Source organism: Siphateles boraxobius, unplaced genomic scaffold (genome assembly GCF_051911475.1).
Source record: "Siphateles boraxobius isolate OS27281-9 unplaced genomic scaffold, OSU_SipBor_1 5, whole genome shotgun sequence".
In the NCBI taxonomy this organism is placed as follows: domain Eukaryota; kingdom Metazoa; phylum Chordata; class Actinopteri; order Cypriniformes; family Leuciscidae; genus Siphateles; species Siphateles boraxobius.
The window spans coordinates 10,443,048-10,464,575 of record NW_027509141.1 but is presented as its reverse complement, the minus strand read 5'-3'; the positions used below and the strand labels follow the sequence as shown (position 1 = coordinate 10,464,575).

The 21,528-nt window shown below is 41.7% G+C and overlaps 1 protein-coding gene across 1 annotated transcript; it reads left to right on the top strand.

The window, feature by feature from the left end:
• Positions 1-1,737: 1,737 nt before the first annotated feature.
• Positions 1,738-19,725, top strand: vtg3 (vitellogenin 3, phosvitinless). The gene is made up of 28 exons (XM_077202769.1): positions 1,738-1,813; positions 1,945-1,965; positions 2,162-2,313; positions 2,467-2,718; positions 2,815-2,976; positions 3,053-3,201; positions 3,286-3,436; positions 3,528-3,685; positions 3,763-3,928; positions 4,007-4,132; positions 4,258-4,476; positions 12,725-12,942; positions 13,032-13,129; positions 13,398-13,519; positions 13,600-13,683; positions 13,768-13,887; positions 14,057-14,246; positions 14,366-14,453; positions 17,139-17,324; positions 17,415-17,553; positions 17,637-17,796; positions 17,882-17,988; positions 18,100-18,165; positions 18,611-18,820; positions 18,899-19,044; positions 19,151-19,289; positions 19,416-19,499; positions 19,582-19,725. The coding sequence occupies exons 1-27, from the start codon at positions 1,774-1,776 to the stop codon at positions 19,494-19,496; spliced, it is 3,750 nt and encodes a 1,249-aa protein (XP_077058884.1). The 5' UTR covers positions 1,738-1,773; the 3' UTR covers positions 19,497-19,499; positions 19,582-19,725.
• The last annotated feature ends 1,803 nt before the right edge of the window (positions 19,726-21,528 follow it).

Genomic DNA, 21,528 nt, shown 5'->3' with positions numbered 1-21,528 from the left:
ATATGTGCATACTGCCAATGTGATGAACAATATCTACTTTTTTTGTTGCAAAATATTCCTGCAATACTCATTGTGGCGAACAGGACGGCCGAGGGACGTGAGAGAACGGCGCGAGGCCGGTGGTGCGATTGCTAATGAGCAACGCCTGTGAAGCACACCGGTCTCGCATCTCTCACGGAGGAGCGGAAGCATAAAGGAGGAGCGACGACGTTGATGATCGAGAGAGGAACAGGCCTGTATTTTAGTTGAGGTTTGTTTTTTGTATTTGTGTTTTATTTTAGCCAGCAGTCGTCAGCGAGGGGCTGCTGGCCGTTATGTTTATTTTAGGTAAGCCAGCAGTCGTCCGTGAGGGGCTGCTGGCGGTATTTTAGTTTGGTTTGTTTTATTTTAATAAAGTTTATTTGAATGTAAAAAAAAAAAAAACTCTACTAAAATACAGGCCTGTTCCTCTCTCGATCCTCAACGTCGTCGCTCCTCCTTTATGCTTCCGCTCCTCCTTGAGAGATGCGAGACCGTTGTGCTTCACAGGTGTTGCTCATTAGCAATCGTACCACCGGCCTCGCGCCGTTCTCTCACGTCCCTCGGCCGTCCTGTTCGCCACACTCATACAATTACACAAAATCCTTGTTGACCAGGCATAAGACGTAAGTAACATATAGGCTACTTTATATTGTATATTCTTCAAGTCACCTTCATTTATATAGCCCTTTTAACAATACAGATTGTTTCAAAGCATCTTTACATTGATAATAGGAAATTAATACAACAAAGATTGTTTTGGCAGTAAAACAGCTCTAGAAGAAAGTCATTGCCTAGCTTAAGTAAGTTTTTGATTGATTAATTTTGGTTGTAAATCATTAGTTATCAACTTAGGGGCCGCTTACACTACACCGTTTTCAACGGAAAACAGAAAACTTTAAGTGTGTTCTGGCCGTTCTTTTACACAACAACAGCGCTTTGGTGGCCTGAGAACAAGAACGTTGAAGTATGTTTTCAAATTGCAAGTTTTTAAAAATAAGCTTTGAAAGCGATACCTTTATCATCTCCATGTAAACTTCAAAAAAGTTAATCTGTGTAAACGGGGACAGCATTTTCGTATTACGTGTTTAGGCATGCACATTTGAACGCTTATGTGCGCTATGTCTTTCTTTACAAAGTGAGACTGACAATTACTTGTACAGCGCTTTTAGTCGTTTAGTTATTTTGAAAATGTTTTCATCTGTACAGAGGTTGACACGGTTTCTGTTGACACTTCAGGGCTGAGTTGTGGTTATGTCTAGGCGCAGGTCCTTCATCAGATCTGGATACAGCCCGGATCCAGCTGACTATGGTAAACCTCTGGATAAACAGAGAGACTAATTTGTGGCGTAGATGATATTCTTCTTATGATGTAACGAGTACATCCGGTGTTATGGGAAGTGTTCCCGGTTCCGGCTGACCTAATTTATGCAGCCTAATAATAATTTTACATGATTTGAATAGAAAATTGATAATGTGCTACGAGTATGCCAGGTGATAGAAATGTGTTTTAGTCTAGATTTAAACCGACAGAGTGTGTCTGCTTCCCAAACAATTCTAGGAAGACTGTTTCAGAGTTTAGGTGCTAAATAGTAAAAGGATCTACCACCAGCAGATGATTACGATATTCTAGGTATTATCAATACCACAGGGTCACATTACCTCACTAACTGCATCAGATAAGAGAGTAGGATGGAGAGCTCCCTGTTATAAAAGATGATGTCCAAGTGACTGATACCACATTGGGACTTAATCATGTGGCGGATGTATCTTTGTCTCCTGGTAGCCCTGGCTGGTAAGTACAAAAAAAAAGTGTGGTAATAATAATTTCTATTTAAATATCATTTAGAAATGAATATTTTCCCATTAAACTTGTACTTTAATGCTTAAAGTAGAATAGTAATGTTTTTCTTTCTCCTCCATTAGCCAGCGAGACTGAAAATTATGGTATGTAAACAAAAATAATGTACAAAAACCTACAGAGATTGCCTCTTTATTCTAAGATATACTATAATAGTATTTGTAATATTATACGTGATGTATATGTCTATAAATAATTTATAAATAATAAATATTTTAAAAACAAGTTATTTAGGACTCTGATACATACCGTTTCATTATTTCTCAATGGCCAACATTTTAGAGCCTTTCTTGAACTCTAAAAAAACCTACGAGTATAAATATGAGGGATTGGTACGAGTGGGACAGGAAATGCCAGACCTGGTTGAGTCAGCGGTGAAGCTGAGGTGCACTTTTAAAATCATTGGTGAATCGCCACAAACCTTTGTCCTTCAGGTACTAACACTTTTGCTCCAATTCCATCACATTTTAATATTTTTAAATCTATTCTAAACTAAGATGCATGATATATTTATTCTTGACTCAGCGGATATTAAGAATAATTATATAATGTCTAATCATACTATAAAATGTGCTTTTCCTTTGAAGATTTCAAATGTAGACTTTGAAGACTTTAATGGCATCCCTGGAAAAAGTGTATTTAGCCCTTCCGACAAGCTCACTAAGCGTCTATCTGCCGAGTTCAGCCAGCCAATGGTTTTTGAATTCTTCAAGGGACAAATTTCTGACATTCGGACAGCACCTGGGGTCTCAAACGCAGTTGTAAATATAGTGAGAGGGATCCTTGGTTTTCTACAAGTCACAGTCAAAACCACAAAAAGTTTTTACGAACTGGTGGAGGTACAGTATGAAATCTACATGTTAATTGAACAAAACAGCCTTTAATAAGAGAATGACCTCATGGAAAATACAAAATGTATTTTTGTATGTCTTTAGTTGGGAATTCATGGTGTATGTCATAGCAGTTACACTGTTGAAGAAGACTCCAATGCCAAAGAGATGATAGTGACCCAAATGGTTGATATCAAAAACTGTCAACAGCCAGCTGCTTTGTACAGCGGTATGGCTCACGCCCCTGAAGACAAACTTAGCAAACAGGTGTGTTTCATTTAATTTCAGTTAAAAATCTGAAAGTTCAACCTTGAACTGATTTGAAAGCTGTTTGAACTTACAGAGGGGTGAGAGTGTTGTTTCCACAGTGAAACACACCTACACAGTGAAGTCCACGGCAGGTGGTGGTCTGATCACTAAAGCATCCACTCAGGAGCGCCAATATTTATCTCCGTTCAATGTAAAGGGAGGAAACTCTCGAATGTTGGCATTGTAAGTGCTTTATATAGTCATCAGCTAACAAATTGTTGCAAGACTGCTGATTGTGCATGACATCTGTTGTGTTCCCTTCTGCAGACGGGACATTGAGCTTCTCAAAGTTTCAGACACAGCTGACAAAATAGTGACAGGACAGGTGCAAAGCAGAGGCAACCTAATGTACAAGACAGAGAAGGACCTTAATCCAATTCCTGTTGTGATGATCAACCTGAACGACCCAGCACCAAAGGCAAACCTCCAAGATTATACACATAATTATTCAACCATAGATGTGTAGTAGATTAACTTGTGAACATTTTTAATTGTTCTGTACTCCACAGATTTTAGATTTAATTAAGCACTTAGCTCAGGCTAACATATATCATGTGGACAGCACTAGCAGCACGGATATTCTGGATCTAATCCAGTTGCTACGTGTGGCAACACTTGAAAATCTAGAGCAGTTATGGAAGCAGGTCTCAGGAAATGATGAGCACAGGTATTTTCTTTACACTTGTCTAAATACTATACAATCGAAGAACTTCTTCCACTGACTCTTCTTTTTTTGGTCTTCAGGAGGTGGTTCCTGGACTTGGTTGTGGAGGTAACAGATGAGAGGATCCTCAAATTCCTTGAGACCAGATTCAAAGTAGGAGACATTACAGCGAATGAGGCAGGACAGGCACTTGTAGTGGCATTTAACCACTTGTCTGCTGAGCCTGTGTCAGTGGCATTAGCTCAGGTGAGTCAGTGACCTAGTGAAATATTTGTTACAATCATTAATTTTGCTGGTTTTTTGATACTGTGTTCTGCTTTCCAGGAGTTCTTGACAATTCCTTTCAGTAAATCCCCAACTCTCCTGTGGAACACTGTGGTTTTGGCATATGGATCTCTTTTATACAGATACTGTGTGTATACTGATCCCTGCCCTGTCACTGTGGTGCAGGTATATTTGGTCTCCCACTTCTGTATACTGGTTGATTTGTACCAATATCTTATTTTATAATCTGCTAGTATTATGTATAACTTATTTCTCTGATATTTACCCTTTTCTTGTTCTTTGTTGTCCAGCCATTACTGGATATGGCTGCAAGTAGCCTTAGTAAAAACTCTGAGGCGGACATGGTCCTTGCACTAAAGGCCTTGGCAAATGCAGCTCATCCCTCCAGCATCAAGACTCTCCTAAAGTTCCTTCCAGGCTACTCAGCTGCAGCTGAAAAACTTCCAACCAGAGTACAGGGTGCTGCAGTCCAGGCATTCAGACTGCTTGCATACAGGGACCCTCACAGTGTAAGTACTCAAGTCAAGTCACCTTTATTTATATAGCTCTTTTAGGTTGTTTCACATCAGCTTTACAGGTATAAAAAGGGAAATAATGATTCAATGATGCAAACAAAGTTCGATTCTGCCTAAAGCAGCTCTAAAAAATAAAATAATGTCATTGTTCAGTTGAGGTCGGTTCAGTGTTGATTCAGATTCAGGTTAAATAACTGTGTAAAGATAATTAAATATTAAATTAGTTCAATTCAGTTATAAAGCAGCTCTGCAGAAAACATTAATGACTGTAGAAAACAGTTCAGTTATTATTCCAATAGTCTCAGTCAAATAAATAATATTAAGTGTCCCCAACTAAGCAAGCCAAAAGGAGACAGTGGCAAGAAAAGTGGCAAATATAAATGTATTTAACAGGAAAAAAAACCCTGAAATTTCACATTGATATCAGTGTTCAGACACTTGAAATTGCATCACATTTATCTGGACCATTTCTACACTTTGATTGGAGTCCACCTGTGAAATTTTGTTAGACATCATTTAGAGAGGCACACACTTATACGTATAAGGTCTAACAGCTGATGGATATCAGAGCAAAAACCAATCCATGAAGCTCAGAGAAAGGATCATGTCAAGGCACTGATCTGGAAAAGGCTACAAAAAATTCTAGTTATCGAAGGCTTCCAAGAGCACAGTGGACTTCATAATTCTTAAATCCAGGCTAAGACAACCGGGACTCTTCCCAAAGGTGGCTGTCTGGCCAAACTGACAATCGGGGTAGAAGGGTTAGCTAAGAGAGGTGACCAAGAACCCAGTAGTCACTCTAGTTGAGATCCAGAGATCATGTTCAGAGATGGAAGAAACTTGTAAGACAACCATCCCTTTAATACTCCACTGATCTGGGCTTTGTGAGTGTTGAGACAGAAGCCTGCTTGGAACTGGTAAGTAAAAAAATAAAACAAAGAAACATCTAAAGGGCTCTATCTGCAGAACCAGGCGCAACGCAAGTGTTTTTTGCTAGTTTCAACCCGACACAGATATAATTTTCACGTCCTGTGCCACGTTGTTTAAATAGCAAATGCATTTGCACCCATTTGTGCGCCCATAGGCATGCTGGTCTGAAAATGAGGTGTGTTCAGGCGCATTGTTGGCACGTTGCTATTTTGAGGCAACTGAAATAGACTGCGCCAATGACCAACAAAAACCTGGTATAAAGTAAATGCCGCAGTTTTTTTCTTTTGTTATTTAAAGGGAGCATTAGTAATATGAGCCTATAGGCGGTTGCACAACGCACATACATTCTCCTTATTACACACACAGGGATGTGCAGCAGCACACAAACTAGCCAAATTTAAAAAATGAAAGGAGTACAATGTAAAATATTATAATTATGAACATATGATATTGTGTAATCCAGCTTGTCCCGTAGATGGTCTAATTGTGTTCTTTAACCTCGCGCACAAGCAGATCCATTACCTCTCTCGAGATGCTTTCAGTCTTTCCGCTTGCAAATTCCGTCATGTAAATAGCAATCCGCCATGGCGCGAGCTCAACTGGCTTTTAAAGGTAATGGGAGATGAGACTCTGGTTGGTTTATTTCACATTACGCCCATTACACATTAAAAGAATGGGGACAACCCTTTTAGACCATGCGCCGTGCAAAAGTGAATGCAGACACGCCTTAAGTGTACTTGCACCGTGCACTTTAGACCATGCTCTTAGATCATAAAAATAGGGCCCTCAGACTGTAAGAAACACCTTTCTCCAGTTTAATGAATATCAGTTCCAAGCATCATGTCTGGATGAAACCAGGCACCATTCATTAGCTATGCAATACCATCCCACAGGTAATGCATAGTGGTTGTAGCATCATGCTGTGGGTGTGTTTCTCAGCGGCAGGGACTCCTTACTGGTCAAGGCAAAAGAAAAGGTGAATGCAGAGAAATACAGACATGAGCTATTCATTCTCTCCACCTTCATTGAAGCCCCAGTACCAGCTGAAGAAAAGCAGCCCCAAAGCATGATGCTGCCTCCACCACCATGCTTCACCTTGGGCATGGTGTTCTTTTCAACAAAGGCTCATTGGAAAAATTTACCTGTGGCAACATTTCTGGGAAAAACGCAAAATATTTACCAATACATTCATATCACTGAAGTTTCCAACAGAAATTACCACTAGAGGCAGTAAAACAGCAAATATGTACACCAAACGGAATCACGCTCATCTATTTCAGATAAAACTGAACTTTTAGCGCCACTCACAATGGGCATTTCACTTTGAAACTGTCACGAAAAGTGCACAATGCATATCATTTTGCAAAATGTTGCCACATTTACATTTTTTCAATGAGCCTAGGGGGGTTCTTTTGCTGATGTTTTGTTTTTTCGGCAAAAATACCTTTTACAATTTTGTCAAAAATATCAGTCTGCTCTGACCATAACACATTTTTCCACATGGTTTCGGGAGATTTGATATGTATATTTGCAAAGTTTAGCTGGGTTTTTGGCTTGCGTCTTGCCACCCTGCTCCATAGCTCAGACAGATGGAGAATGTGGGAGACAGTTGTCACATGTAGTTGATCATAATTGCCAAAAAGAGCTGCTTCTCGTTTCAGTAATTACTTGTATTTATTTATATCATCTCCTTTAAGTCCATATACACCCCAATTGCTACTGGAGAAGTTATGTCTTGACAAATAATTGATTTATGTTCAATAATATGTGATTTCAATTGTTGTGATTATTTTCCAATATATATATATTTTGGCACGGACACTTTAGCAAAAAGATCACATTGCGAGTAGTACAGGTGATATAGGTATTCCTTTTAAAGCATTTTTTGTCTTCGGACATATCGATTTATTAAATTTGATCAAATTCTGGCATGCAGCACAACTTCTGCACGGGAAACAGCCTTGTATAAAACCAGACTTTTTTACTAATATCAGAATTTGTCAACATATCTGATTGATTACATGATCATGATCTCTTAAAGGTAGATAATAGGCGATATTGAGATGTATCATTTAATTATTCATAAGATGATAGTATATGCCAATGTTATATGTTAATGTGCAATTTAAAGACTTTTTATATTCACTTCAACTAGTAATTGTCCTTAAGTTGCCCAGCCACTGTGCGGACCAAATCCAGTCAAACATCTCTGGAGATACCGGAAAATGGCTGCCCGCAGATAGTCCCCATTCAACCTCATATTATCACGATAGAATATGGGGAAGCAAGAATGCAAGTAAAACTCTTTAATGGGTATTCACACTCAGTCAGAGCACACACAACAAGCTGGTGACGCAGGGACAAGATGGTCAGTAATCCAGATTGAAGTGCCGTGATGATGAGATGATGAATAATCCAGAATAGTGATGAACCGTGGAACAAGACTGGAACAGGACAAGACGTTGACAGGAACAGGATCACACACGAGGGACATCAAACAACGATCTGACAAAGAGATGAAAATTCAGTGAACATTTAAAGGTGAGATGATAGGCAGGCGCTGGGGAGGTGATTGCGATCGTATACGGGAGGCAACGTATACGGGAGGCTTCGACCGGTGGCTATCGGCCTTGGCCTTGGTGCGCGCCCCCACCTGGAGTAGAGTCTCACGGGCTCTAGTCCATGTGCGGTGACACCTCTGGACGAAAGCGTGAGCGGAGGGAACCGCGACCTCGGACTCCAGACTGGGAAAAACTGGTGGCTGGTACCCTAAACTACATTCAAACGGAGACAGACCCGTGGATGACACTGGTAATGTGTTGTGGGCGTACTCCACCATAGACAGTTGTTGACTCCATGAGGAAGGGTTCTTGGAAACCAAACATTGCAACACCCTTTCCAAATGCTGGTTGGCTCTCCCGGTTTGGCCATTGCTCTGGGGATGAAACCCTGAGGACAGACTAACAGTCGCTCCCAGTAGCCTACAAAACTCTCGCCAAAATTTGGACACAAACTGGGGTCCTCTGTCGGAGCCCACGTCTATCGGGAGGCCATGTAAGCGAAAGACATGATCAACGACTGTCAACGCTGTCTCCTTACCTGAGGCCAATTTGGGTAAGGGGATAAAGTCTGCCGCCTTCGAGAATCGGCCCACCACAGTTAAAACAACCGTGTTACCCTGGGAGGGTGGGAGGGCGTTGATAAAATCTAGAGCGATATGGGACCAGGGTCTCGAAGGGACAGGTAGCGGTTGAAGTAACCCATCTGGGGGTCGATTGGAAGTTTTACCAGTGGCACAAACCGAGCAAGCCAAAACAAAACTGTGAATGTCACGAGCCATGAGTGGCAACCAGAACCGTTGCTTGACTAAAAAACTAGTGCGATTAACTCCTGGATGACAAGCCACGTTGGAGCAATGACCCCACTGAATAACGTCAGACCGTAATCCCTCCGGCACAAATAAACGATTCGGTGGGCCACCGGGCGGAGGCGTTACCCCTTCTAGGGCCGTTCTGACCCTCGATTCGACTTCCCATACGAGTGTGGAGATGAATAGATTCTCCGGCAAAATGCACTCGGGTGTAGACGGGCGTTCGGAGCGATCAAAAATGCGCGACAAACAATCGTGTTTGATGTTTTTAGAACCCGGGCAGTACGAGAGAGTAAAATCAAAACGTCCGAAAAAAAAGTGCCCACCGAGCCTGCCTGGAGTTCAATCTTTTAGCAGTTCTGATGTATTCCAAATTCTTATGATCAGTCCAGACGATAAAAGGTACCCCTGACCCTTCTAACCAGTGACGCCATTGCTCCAACGCTAACTTGACTGCCAACAACTCTCGGTTACCAATGTCATAATTACGTTCGGCAGGGGATAAGCAATGTGACAAAAACGCGTACGGATGCATCCTGTCGTCTGTGGGAGAACGCTGGGATATCACTGCACCTACCCCAGCCTCTGACGCATCGACCTCCACCACGAACTGACTTGATGTATTAGGGGCGATGAGGATGGGAGCCGAAACGAAGCGTCTTTTTAGCTTGGCAAACGCTGCCTCAGCAGCGTCTGAGCACCTGTACGTAGTTCTGGGGGAGGTCAAGGTGGTCAGAGGAGCGGCCAGTTGGCTGAAATTGCGAATAAATCGCCGGTAAAAATTGGCGAACCCCAGAAACCATAGGGCCTTATGGGATTCTGGACTTGGCCAATCCACCACAGCCTTAACCCTCTCAGGATCCATGCGAATTCCCTCAGTCGACACAATGAATCCTAAAAACGGATAAGACTGTGCATGAAAAACGCATTTCTCCGCCTTGACAAAAAGCCCATTCTCTAGCAACCTCTGAAGCACTCGTCGGACGTGCTGAATGTGTTCCTGGAGAGAAGATGAAAATATCAATATGTCATCCAGGTAAACATATATGAACTGGTCAACCATATCTCTCAGCACGTCGTTGACGAGTGCCTGGAAGACTGCTGGGTAGTTGGACAACCCGAAAGGCATGACCAAGTATTCAAAGTGCCCCCTAGGGGTGTTAAAAGCAGTCTTCCATTCACCCCCCTCCCTAATGCGAACCAAATGATAAGTCTTTCTTAAGTCCAATTTAGTGAAGATAGTTGCTCCCTGCAACCTCTCGAAGGCTGAAGACATCAGCGGCAAAGGATAGGTATTCTTTACCGTGATGCTGTTCAACCCTCGGTAATCAATACAAGGTCGCAGTGATCCATCCTTCTTCCCTACAAAAAAGAACCCCGCCCCCGCTGGAGAAGAGGAAGGGCGGATAAACTTCGTTGCTAGAGAATCAGAAATATATTTCTCCATAGCCTCCCTCTCCGGGAAGGAGAGCGAATATAACTTGCCTTTAGGCGGAGACTTACCTGACAATAAATCTATGGCACAGTCGTATGGATGATGCAGAGGGAGAGAAGCAGCGCGAGACTTATTGAACACCTCCTTCAGGTCTAGATACTCCGCGGGCACGTTTGATAAATCCACGGCCTCCTCCTGAGACAGTAACAGACGGACAGGCAGACACCAGACAGGACTCAGAACATTTACTACTCCACTCCAACACAGATTTCTGCTGCCAGTCAATTCTTGGGTTATGTTTGATGAGCCAGGGGTATCCTAAGACAACAGGTGCGAGTGGAGAGTCCAGTATGTAGAAGGAAAGTGTCTCGGTGTAGTTGCCTGAAGTGGTGAGTGTGACTGGTCCAGTGATGAGAGAGATGGTGGGAAGGTCTTGACCGTTGAGTGCATGTACAGATATTCTACTGGTGAGGGGTAAATGGGTAATCTGAAGTTTGCGTGCAAATGAATGGTTCATAAAGTTAACTTCTGCCCCAGAATCCACCAGTGCTTGACAGTCCTGCTTGTGTACTGACCATCTTAGTCTTACCGGGAGGAGCGTAGATGTAGATGAGGTCTTCTCGGCGGAGATTCCACCCGACAGTAGCGTCATACTTACTGCCGGGCTTGGCCTTTTACCGGACAACTGTAGGCGAAATGTCCCGCGACCCCGCAGTAAAGGCAGAGACCTTGGGATCTCCGCCTCTCCTTCTCCTCCCGGGAAAGCCCAGCTCGCCCCACCTGCATGGGCTCATGATCGTAGGTGGGGCTGACCGTGTTACCGCCACTGGACCGCTGGATCTCAGTACCCTCCGGGACCCGGCTGTGTAGAGTCCGACGTTCGTTTCTGGTCAGTCGTGCGTCTACTTGAAGCGCCAGGTCCACAAGTCCGTTTAAAGACGGTGGCAGGTCCAGGACGTAGATCTCTTTTTGAACGCGGTCAGCCAGCCCATTCAGGAATATGTCCCACTGCGCCTCCTCGTTCCAATGACACTCTGCCGCCAAGGTCCTGAACTGAATAGAGACACCGACCTCTCTTTCTGTTTGAGTTCTGCGAGCATCCTTGCCGCCTCTCTCCCTGCGACCGTGCGGTCAAAGACTCGTTTCATCTCGGCGGCGAGTGTCAGGAACGAGGCGCAGCATGGATCCTGGTTCTCCCACACAGCCGTTCCCCAAAGTGCTGCTCTCCCAGTCAGCAGGGTCAACACGAATGCCACTTTGGCGGGTTCGTGTACAAAAGTCCGTGGATGCAATGAGAAGTGCATGGAACAACGGTTCAAAAATGCTCTACAATAGTTGGGCTCACCGTCATAAGGTTGCGGGACTGGTAGTCGAGGCTCTGACTGGGATGCACTCTCTGATGGTCCGGGGGGAACGGCTGGTGTGGGAGGCGCAGTGGGAGCTCGTAGCTGTTGTACTTGCTGGGTGAGCTCGGACACCTGCGTCACAAGCGCCTGATCATTCAGGTTTCTGTCTTGACTGTCCATACGCTGAAGACTGGACTGGACGAATCCTTCCAACGTCGGAGATTCACCTGCTGCTTCCATCGTTGGTCAGATCGTTCTATCACGATAGAAGATGCGCAAGCAAGAATGTCAGTAAAACTCTTTAATGGGTATTCACACTCAGTCAGAGCACACACAACAAGCTGGTGACGCAGGGACAAGATGGTCAGTAATCCAGAGTGAAGTGCCGTGATGATGAGATGATGGATAATCCAGAATAGTGATGAACCGTGGAACAAGACTGGAACAGGATCACACACGAGGGACATCAAACAACGATCTGACAAAGAGACGAAAGTTCAGTGAACATTTAAAGGTGAGATGATAGGCAGCAGCTGGGGAGGTGATTGCGATCAGCTGGATCGCTAATCGACCTGATCAGAGTGGAGCCACCCACTCACGCACACCCACACATCTAACAACAGAAACACGAGACTAGGAGACAATGAATTTATAAACCGTGACACATATAGCTTAACTCTTTCCCTGCCATTGACAAGATTTTCTGTCATTCATGATTAAATGCTTCCCAGCCATTGATGACTTTTTTTCTGGCAATCCATGTTTTGACTATTATATGGTAGGGGGCGCTGTTACATATCTTCTGAAACAGTACAGCATCTCTGGATCAAAAAACAAGTGAAGAAGAAAATCTGAGTTAATCAGAAGGATCAGATAGAAGTTGTTTATGCACAAGTAAGCGAACGTGATAACCAAATATTCAACAGCATATAAATCAAAACTGACAAAAGTTATAAAGAAAAAAATTAGATCCCACAAAGAGGCATACGACTGTGCAAGTTTTGAGGGTATTGATGGAGTCAATCTACTCAATCTATTTGCATTTCGTGCAATGTACGCAGACCCTCGTGTATGTGTAAAATCACGAGCACAAAGGTCTCCACCAGCCAGGACCCTTTTCAGGAGATGCAGACCATCTCTCTACTTCTTGTATATTCGCAGGTACAGGATATTGTCTTGAACCTATTTGTACACAAGACTCTTCCTGCTGAAATCCGCATGCTGGCCTGCATGGTGCTTCTAGAGACCAAGCCATCCATAGCTCTGATCTCAGTAATATCTGAGGTCCTCTTGGAGGAGATTGACCTGCAGGTTGCCAGCTTCTCCTACTCTCTGCTCAAAGGCATTGCCAAGTCCCGCACCCCTGATAATCAAATTCTGTAAGCATGCTAAATTTTCCATTGTGTTATCCTCATCTCCTTTCAGAGCATCTGAATTGTCCTCATTCCTCTTTGCTTCTTCTAAACAGATCTACTGCCTGTAACATTGCCATGAAGATTCTTACCCGCAGACTTGGCCACCTCAGTTATCGCTACAGCAAGAGCATGCATTTTGACTGGTTCCATGGTGGGTTTACATCTCTTCCCCCAAGGATTCACAGACAAGACTTAACCCTAGTAATATGTTAGTGCCATTGTTTTGTCTCAAGATGCACACTAGTAATGTTTTTTCTATGGCACGCTTATAAAAGCTACTTAAATATCCTAATTTAATTAAGGCATAAACCTGGCATAATCTAAGCCCTGTCTGTGAAACCAGGCCTTTATTTGATAGCTTTGTAGTGCAGCCTTTTGTGGTGCTGGTGTTGGTCTGATGCTGTTTCTTGTCTTCGCAGATGACTTTTTATTTGGGACATCCACTGATGTTTATATGCTGAAAAATGAAAGTCTCATACCCTCAAAGCTTATGCTAAAGGGGAAAATTCATTTCATTGGGAGAATATTGCAACTTCTTGAGGTAATCAAACCAAATCTATAATATTCAGTGTAATTTGATGTATACAATGTTTTTATATGTAATATTTAATATGTTTTCAGCTTGGTGTCCACGTGGATGGAATCAAAGAGCTGTTTGCAGGAAAAATCCCTCAATTCACAGATTATGCCTCTATAATGAAAATTGTGAGCATCTTTGGTCTCAGGATATATTAAATGTACAACGTATGTCAAGCATTATGTTAATGGTTATGCTCTGGTCATTTAAAGCTCACTGACTGGCAGAACTTACCGCAAGACAGACCTCTACTGACGGCATATGTACGCTTATTTGGACAGGAGGCCTTTTTAATGGATGTAAGCGGAGAATCCATTCAGAGCATCATAAAGGTATTCCACAATCTGCATTTTTTTACAGAAGATAGAGACTTTTTTTGTTGTTGTTGATTCTTAATTAAGATTCTTAAAATGTATGTTAATGTATGTTCTTAAAATGTAAAATGTTAATTTGATTCTTAAAATGTAATTGAAACAGGAAGCATTATTTTCTGTTCCTCAGTCATTTAGTCCTTCTGCAGGGAAGGAGAGTAAAGTTTGGGAAAAGATTCAGGATGTTCAAAGAGGGTTTTCCTGGCACTGGACCAAGCCTCACCTTGTGTATGAAGCTCGATTCATACAGCCAACTTGTCTGGGTCTCCCAGTTGAAATCAGCAAATATTATTCCATAATAAATGCTTTTACAATGAAAGGTGATACTTTTTTCTTTCTTTCTTTCTTTACCATTTATTGTCAGTTTCCCATTAGACTTCTGTTAATATTGGAAAATATGGGGCTAAATACAAAATATTAACATATTCTATGTCTACAGCTAAAGCTGAAATTAATCCTCCTCTCAAGGAACATCTGGCTGAGCTGCTAAGCTCAGACATTTCCCTGCAGACAGATGGATTTGCTGGGTAATGATAAAATGTTTTCAGCTGTGATTCTTTAAAGGTGGACTCAGTAGTTTTGGGTTTATGTTAGGAAAGGCTGATGTGACGGTCATCTTAAACTTGGACACTGACACCCAGTGGTGTGGATGTAGCAACATCAAGCAATAGCTTCCTTTTGATGGAACTCAATACTGTGTGTTGTTGATGCTATGGGGACGAGTCCTCATGGAACCTGGTGTAACTTTGCAATAATACCTTTGGTCGACACAGTGCGATCACGTCACACGGAGCACCCGAGTGTATAAATAGGGTTGCAGACACATAATCAACCTAATTATCTTCAGGAAGCCACTTGTATTAGTGCTGTGTAAAACACAGAGCAATGTGTGTGTAGAAAATATGAAAAGAAAGAGAAAGAAATGGCAAGACAAAAGCAGACAATTCAAAATGTATGTTTTATAACGCATGGTGATGGACACAATGTGTGTTGTTTGTCTGGGAGTGGAGCACGCACTTTCAGTCATCGGGGTTGCTGGATGTGCTCAATGTGACCAGTTTCCGATAAGATAGCTTCGCTTCCCTTTTTGCTGTCTTTGCGAGCGATGGGAGTCAAGACTCTGTACATCATGGTTCCAGCCCCATGTCTGCTGAGGCAGATCGGTGGCCGTGATCATAGGAATCACTGATAGAGCTAGCAAAGGAGCTTGAAGGGGTTTCCCTCTTGCTCCGTGGCTCTAATGGCTGATCCGTAATCCTGCTCTGTAGCTTCTTCTGGGTTGGTTAGGGGAATGCTCGCCTCTAGTACAGAGAAAATAGATATGGAGGCAGATATTTTATCTACATCTGCTCTCCATCTACATCCTAATCTACATCATCTCCTATTGTAGCCCCGCATTTGATGAGCTTGTGGAGTTCATGACTTGAGCTACCACCAGATTAAGGCTAGACTGGTCAGATCTGAAACAGAAAATCAATTGTGGTCGTCTAGATGAGCGATTCCTGTCAGGTCAGCTCTGGTGAGCCTTCTACCGGATCTGCACACTGAGGTGTCAGATTCATGGAATGTGTCACATACAAATTTTCATGTCTCAGACATCGGGTTCCGTGAGAACGTGTCCCCATAGCACCAGAAACTGACGCAGCATCTCGTTCCCTTATCAGGGAACTGGGGATATATTCGTAACCCAATTCAGTTACCCATGCCGTTGTAAAATTTTGTCATTTGCAGTCGGCCTTGATTTTGTTCCACGGTTACTGAGATAAAGTGAGTATTATTCAGAGGTCATTAGGGGTGGGGGAAAAAATCGATACAGCATAGTATCGCAATATTTTCTGTGGCAATACTGTATTGATACACGGGTGCCAAGTATTGATCTTTTATTTTTTAAATCGCCCCCTAAATCCTCATTCAATAAGTTAGGCCTATTCCCTAGGTTAGTCCACTAATACTGTTCACTTGAGGGAGTGAATGAAAACAAATTAGCGAATTCGGACAGCCGTTGAGCGTAGGCTACATTATCTGTACATTTGTTAATGCAGTGCAATGTGAGACAGAGACGCGATCTGACACGCGTCCCATTTTCTCACAAATCTCTATGTTCATTTAAGACTTTATTTAAATCATTTAAGACTGCTCTTATGAGGACACTCGACAAAACTGACATTTTGGCATAATTTGTGGTTATGTTTTGTTCAAGCCCGAAAGAGAACTCGATACTGATGCGCGTCTTTTCTGTGGGTCGTGTGTGTGTGTGTGTAATACAGGCAGGAATAAACGGATACTGCGTAATTGCGTTAAATATTTTTAACGCTTTAAACTTTTTTGTTGTTGTTGCGGTGCCGCGGTGGGCAAGTGATGAAACCGTTGTTGCGACACCGTGTAACACCAACTATCGTAGCAAGTCTAGAGCTCACCATTCATGTGAGAGGTCTCCTTTTCAGAGAATAATTACGTCCTGTCCTGTAATAAGGTCCTATGTCCTGAATGTTCAAGAACAAATTTTCAAGTTTTTGCACTACCCTCCTAACTTTTTGCACTTCAGTTAATGTGTAGAAGATAATGTTTACAGAATTAAATATGACATTTAAAGTGTGTTGAGCGGTCTTATTTTCCTCATTTGTTGTAATGCCTTTGAATAATATGGGGGACATAAATCGCAATATCGCAGAATCGAATCGCAATACTTGCTGTATCGCAATCTATTGAGAATCGCAATAATATTGAAACGTGGCCCAAATATCACAATACTATCGAATCGTCACATTTTTGCCAATTCCCACCCCTAGAGGTCATGTGATCAACATGGCAGCTTTCATGAGACACCCCGCTCAATGTAAAATTAAATTTCATTTATTAGACTACTGATATAACTACAGTTTCTGTGTCAGTGTGCATGATTTTAAACATTCCCAAAGTGCTCTTCGTTTCTTTGAGTAAAAATTATTTAATGAGGGAAAGGTTACTGTCTGCACCTTTATGGCTGTGCTCACCTGGATCACATAAGATGTTAAAGAAACAGTTCATCTAAATGGAATGACATTCTTTATTTTGTAAAAGAATATTCTGGCCACTTTGTGAAGAATATCCTAGCCCCTCTTTTATATCACATGAGTGTAACTAAATAATGACATAATTTTTATTTTTGGGTCAATTATTTCTTTATTCTTCATTGTTTCTCTGCTTAAAGTTGACTTTTCTCCTCTCTACAGAGTGACAAAGGATAATTTTGTCTTCCATGGAATCAACACAGATCTTTTCCAGTGTGGTGTTGAGCTGAAGAGTAAGACAATAACTGGCCTGCCATGGGCATTTGACTTGAAAATAAACGTGAAAGAGCAAAAGTATGAAATGAACTTGACTCCGAAGAAAACAGTCACTGAGTTATTTTCAGTCAAGTACGTTTTCTAACATTTCTATCACACCATTGTAATATGCAATAAAGTGTCACCAAATATCCTAATGATTTCTTACTCTTCATCAAACAGCTCTAATGTGTTTGCTGTTTTGAGAAACATTGAGGATCCATCCTTGTCCAAAATTACTCCCATGATGCCTGAGACAGAGAACTTCCGGCAGGGTTTGCCACTGGCCAGAAGAATTTTACCCACTTCAAGGGATGAACAGGTATAGCAGCCCTCAAACACTTGAACAAAATGGAGATGTTTAGCAAATCCTGTGGTCTAAACAACTGTCTTTTACTATGGTAGACTGAGGACTCTGCGATGAAATTCAGGCAATGTGCTGAGGCCAAGATTTATGGAACTGCGATCTGTATTGAGGCAGAAGCCAAACGATCGCATTACCTTCATGAATATCCTTTGTATTACTTCCTGGGGCATACCCGCTTTTCATATCAACTAGAACCAGGTACCAGAACCCTGATTTAATTATTGATTTAATGCAAAAATAATAATTAAGGACTCCTATAAATAGCTTCTTGCTTTTTCCAAAGCAAAGGGTGCAAACCCTGTTGAAAAGATTCAGATTCAGGTTACTGCAGGCAGAGAACACACTCCAGGAGTCAGTGAAATGATGGATCTCAGCCGCAGAGTGTTCAAGGTATGATGACTCAGCCATAACTCTTTATCAATTATAGTGGCTCAATCATTCCCAGTAGTGAACTGAGAATAAATGTGCAGCCATTTTGTTTTCCATGCTCCCTCTATGTAGAACACAAGAGATGAGTCCACCTCCTGTGGAGAACACAATCTATCCAGTTCCTTCCCTGCATATCAGGTGCAATATATTCATTTGAATCAATGATTTCAGATGTTTCTATGTATAAAGGGAGGACTTAATCCTCCTTAAACCTTTAAAATTTCAATTATGTATTATGTTGTGTATACTTGGACAGACAGATGAAGACTAGCTTACAACTGTACACACTGTATGTGCTGCATGATATACAGGAAAGTTTTCATTCAGTCCAGCCAGAGATTTATATTGTAAAACTGCTTGTAAATGAATTTAAATTTGAGTGATTCCAAAGAATCCAGATGTACTCATTTGTAGTAAAACATTTTTTTTTTAAAGAGCAGCGGTGATATATTTGTGCAAAAGTAATGTAACATGACTGTAAGAACATGACTAATGTTAACACTTTAATATTCTAACTAGATAGTAACTATCTAGGGATTGCTTGTCAACTTATTTAAGCTCTGCCATTTTCTTCATGCTGTAGGTTCTTGATTACACTCCAGAGCCTGTAGTTGCAGTAAAAGCACTTGGTCTAAGTCCGCCAGCAAAACCGCTGGGCTATGAAGGTGTGGCCTTTTATCTGCCCACAGCCCAAAGAGACGACATTGAAATGATAGTCTCTGAAGTTGGTGAACAAGCAAACTGGAAAATATGTGCCAATGCAAACATAGATAAGAGTCATTCATCAGCAAAGGTAAAATACTTTTTTCTTGGGCAACTTATTCTCATTGGTTTCCATATTGCCTCACTGATTTTTGTCTTGTGTTTTTAGGCCCATCTCAAATGGGGTGCAGAGTGTCAGGCATATGATGTATCTATGAGGGTGTCCTCAGCGTGCCACTCAGAGTCTAAACCTTCCATAAACACCAAGATTAACTGGGGAGCTCTGCCCTCAGTGTTCACAATGATTGGTCAAAGGTAAATGTCCTGAAATACCAATGCACAGCTTGAGATTACTATTTGTTATAAGATTTCAAATCTCTTGCCTTATTTTATTTTCTAATTTCACATGAATTTCCCTCAGAATTCAAGAGTATGTGCCTGGCATATCTTATATTATGGGTTTCTACCAGAAATATGAGAAAAATCCAGAACGCCAGGCAGCTGCCACTGTTGTAGCACTCTCACCAGAGACCTTTGACATGAGAGTGAAAATTCCAGAGGTTGTTGTCATATTAACACATTCCATATGTTCTCATATGTCTTTTCTATTTAAAATGTGTCTTTTTGCCTTTCTGCTTCTGTAGGCTGACAAAATATTATTAATATTGTTATTTTGTCCTCTCTAGCGAACTATCTACAAAAAGGCAATACCCTCACCAATCGAACTTGTGGGGTTTGAAGCTGTGAACCTCACCATGTCAGCCTAACAGGTTAATTTATAAACTACAAATCAGAAAAGCTGTTCTTGTGTATTTGTGTAAATTCAGCATCTTAATCTTTTTCACTTAACAGGCTGATGTCGAAGAGCACTTCTGGAATACCAAAATCACAACATGGAAAATGGACATTTGATTACCGGCTGATTTGGATATTCAAATATATGCTAAAATCAATACTTTCAAATTATGCAACAATAAATACAGCATGCATTAAGAGTTCATCTGTGACATTAATTCATTATCTTCTAAATGATCCTTATATTCTAGCCTAGAGTGGGTTATATTTACCTGTAGGGCATCAGCGACATCTCCTCCCAGGTTCCAGGGTCATCTTGGCTAAAGTATGAAGAGTACAGCGTGTGATTAGGACAAGGATAGGCTTCAAAACCTATAAAACTTTGTGATGTATGTTGCTTAACTGTGTACATGCAAATATATAGTGGCAGTCTCTTTGCTAGTTACATTTACACATCCAAATTTGCTATTGCTGTTTAACAGGCAACTGTTGATATTGATTATAATGATATTAATGCAAACAAACTGTATTAGTTAGCTTAGTCAATATTTCAATTAAAGTGCAATTAACATGCTTGTGCAATTTCTAAATTTTACTTTGTACTTAATCTTTTGTTAAGATTTAAGTTTGTCAGCTTAAGTTCTAAGTCCTAACTCTTCTCTGATATGCACCAATCAGCCACGACATTAAAACCACTGACAGGAGAAGTGAATAATATTGATTATATCATAAAAATGGTCCCTGTCAATGGGTGGGATATATTAGAGCAGTGGTTCTCAACTTTAGTCCTGGGGATCACTGCTCTACATATTTTTGTCTCCCAAACTCAAACTATGTTAAGACTGACTTGCTGTGGTGCTCACACTACTCAACAAGGTTTCTTGCCATCTGTTGTTTTCTTGTCATAGCATACTACACAAAACAACGCTGCACAAACAAGCCATTTGGTCAAGAGTTAGTCCCAACCAACAGTGAAAAACAAATTTCTCACATAAATTCACACGAGAAATTCACGCACGTAATTACAAGATTTTTCCATTTATTTCATCTGCACTGTGATTGGCTGGATTAGTTCCACCTTGTCGTTACACTACAAGATGGCAATACAGGTTTGAAAATATCACAGCATCTGTGACTGCTCCAGACAGTCTCAGAACACGTTGCTGACCGGCTCATACTTAACCCATTGGCGACTGCAACAAGCACCGATTTGGTTGCGAACCTTGGAAAACTGTCTGCGATATCAAAATGAAGCGAAATTTTGTGTGGTGTGAGCTTGCCTTTATCTGAAACCCTCTGTTCAGTTCATGGAGTTCTTTTTTGATGAACTGATGATCTGAAAAAGGTGTGTTTAATAAAGAAGACATACAAAATGTGCAGAGCCGGGTGTCCACAGGGCCATAGTCGGGAACCACTGTATGGGGGCAGCAAGTGAACAGTTTTGGAACCAGAAGAAATTGGCAATCAAAAAGATCTGAGTGACTTTGACAAGAGCCAAATAGTGATGGCTAGACCAGTCCTTCTCAAACCTGTCCTGGGGAACCATCGCACATTTTCGATGTCTCCTCATCTAGAAGACCACATTCAACTCACCAGGTCATTAGTCGAGACTACAAGATTTGAACAGGGTACAATGTACGGTGTACGATGAGTGAGACATACGAAATGTGCAGTGGTGGGGTTGGGTTTTAGAAGCACTGGGCTAGACGAGTGGGTTAAGGCTTCTCCAAAAGGCCAAGTATTGTGGGGCATTTACGGTGGGCAGTGTTTAGTACCTACCAAAAGTGGTGCAAGTAAGGACAACTGGTAAACCAGTGTCAGGGTCATGGGCACCCAAGGCTCATTGATGCATGTGGGGAGCAAAGGTGAGCCCATCTAGCTCATATTTCTAAGAAACTTAAAGGGGTCATCGAATGCAAAACTCACTTTTATATGGTGTTTGCATATAAATTTGTCTTTGCAGTGTGTGGACACAACCACCATACAATTAAAGCGGCACTATGC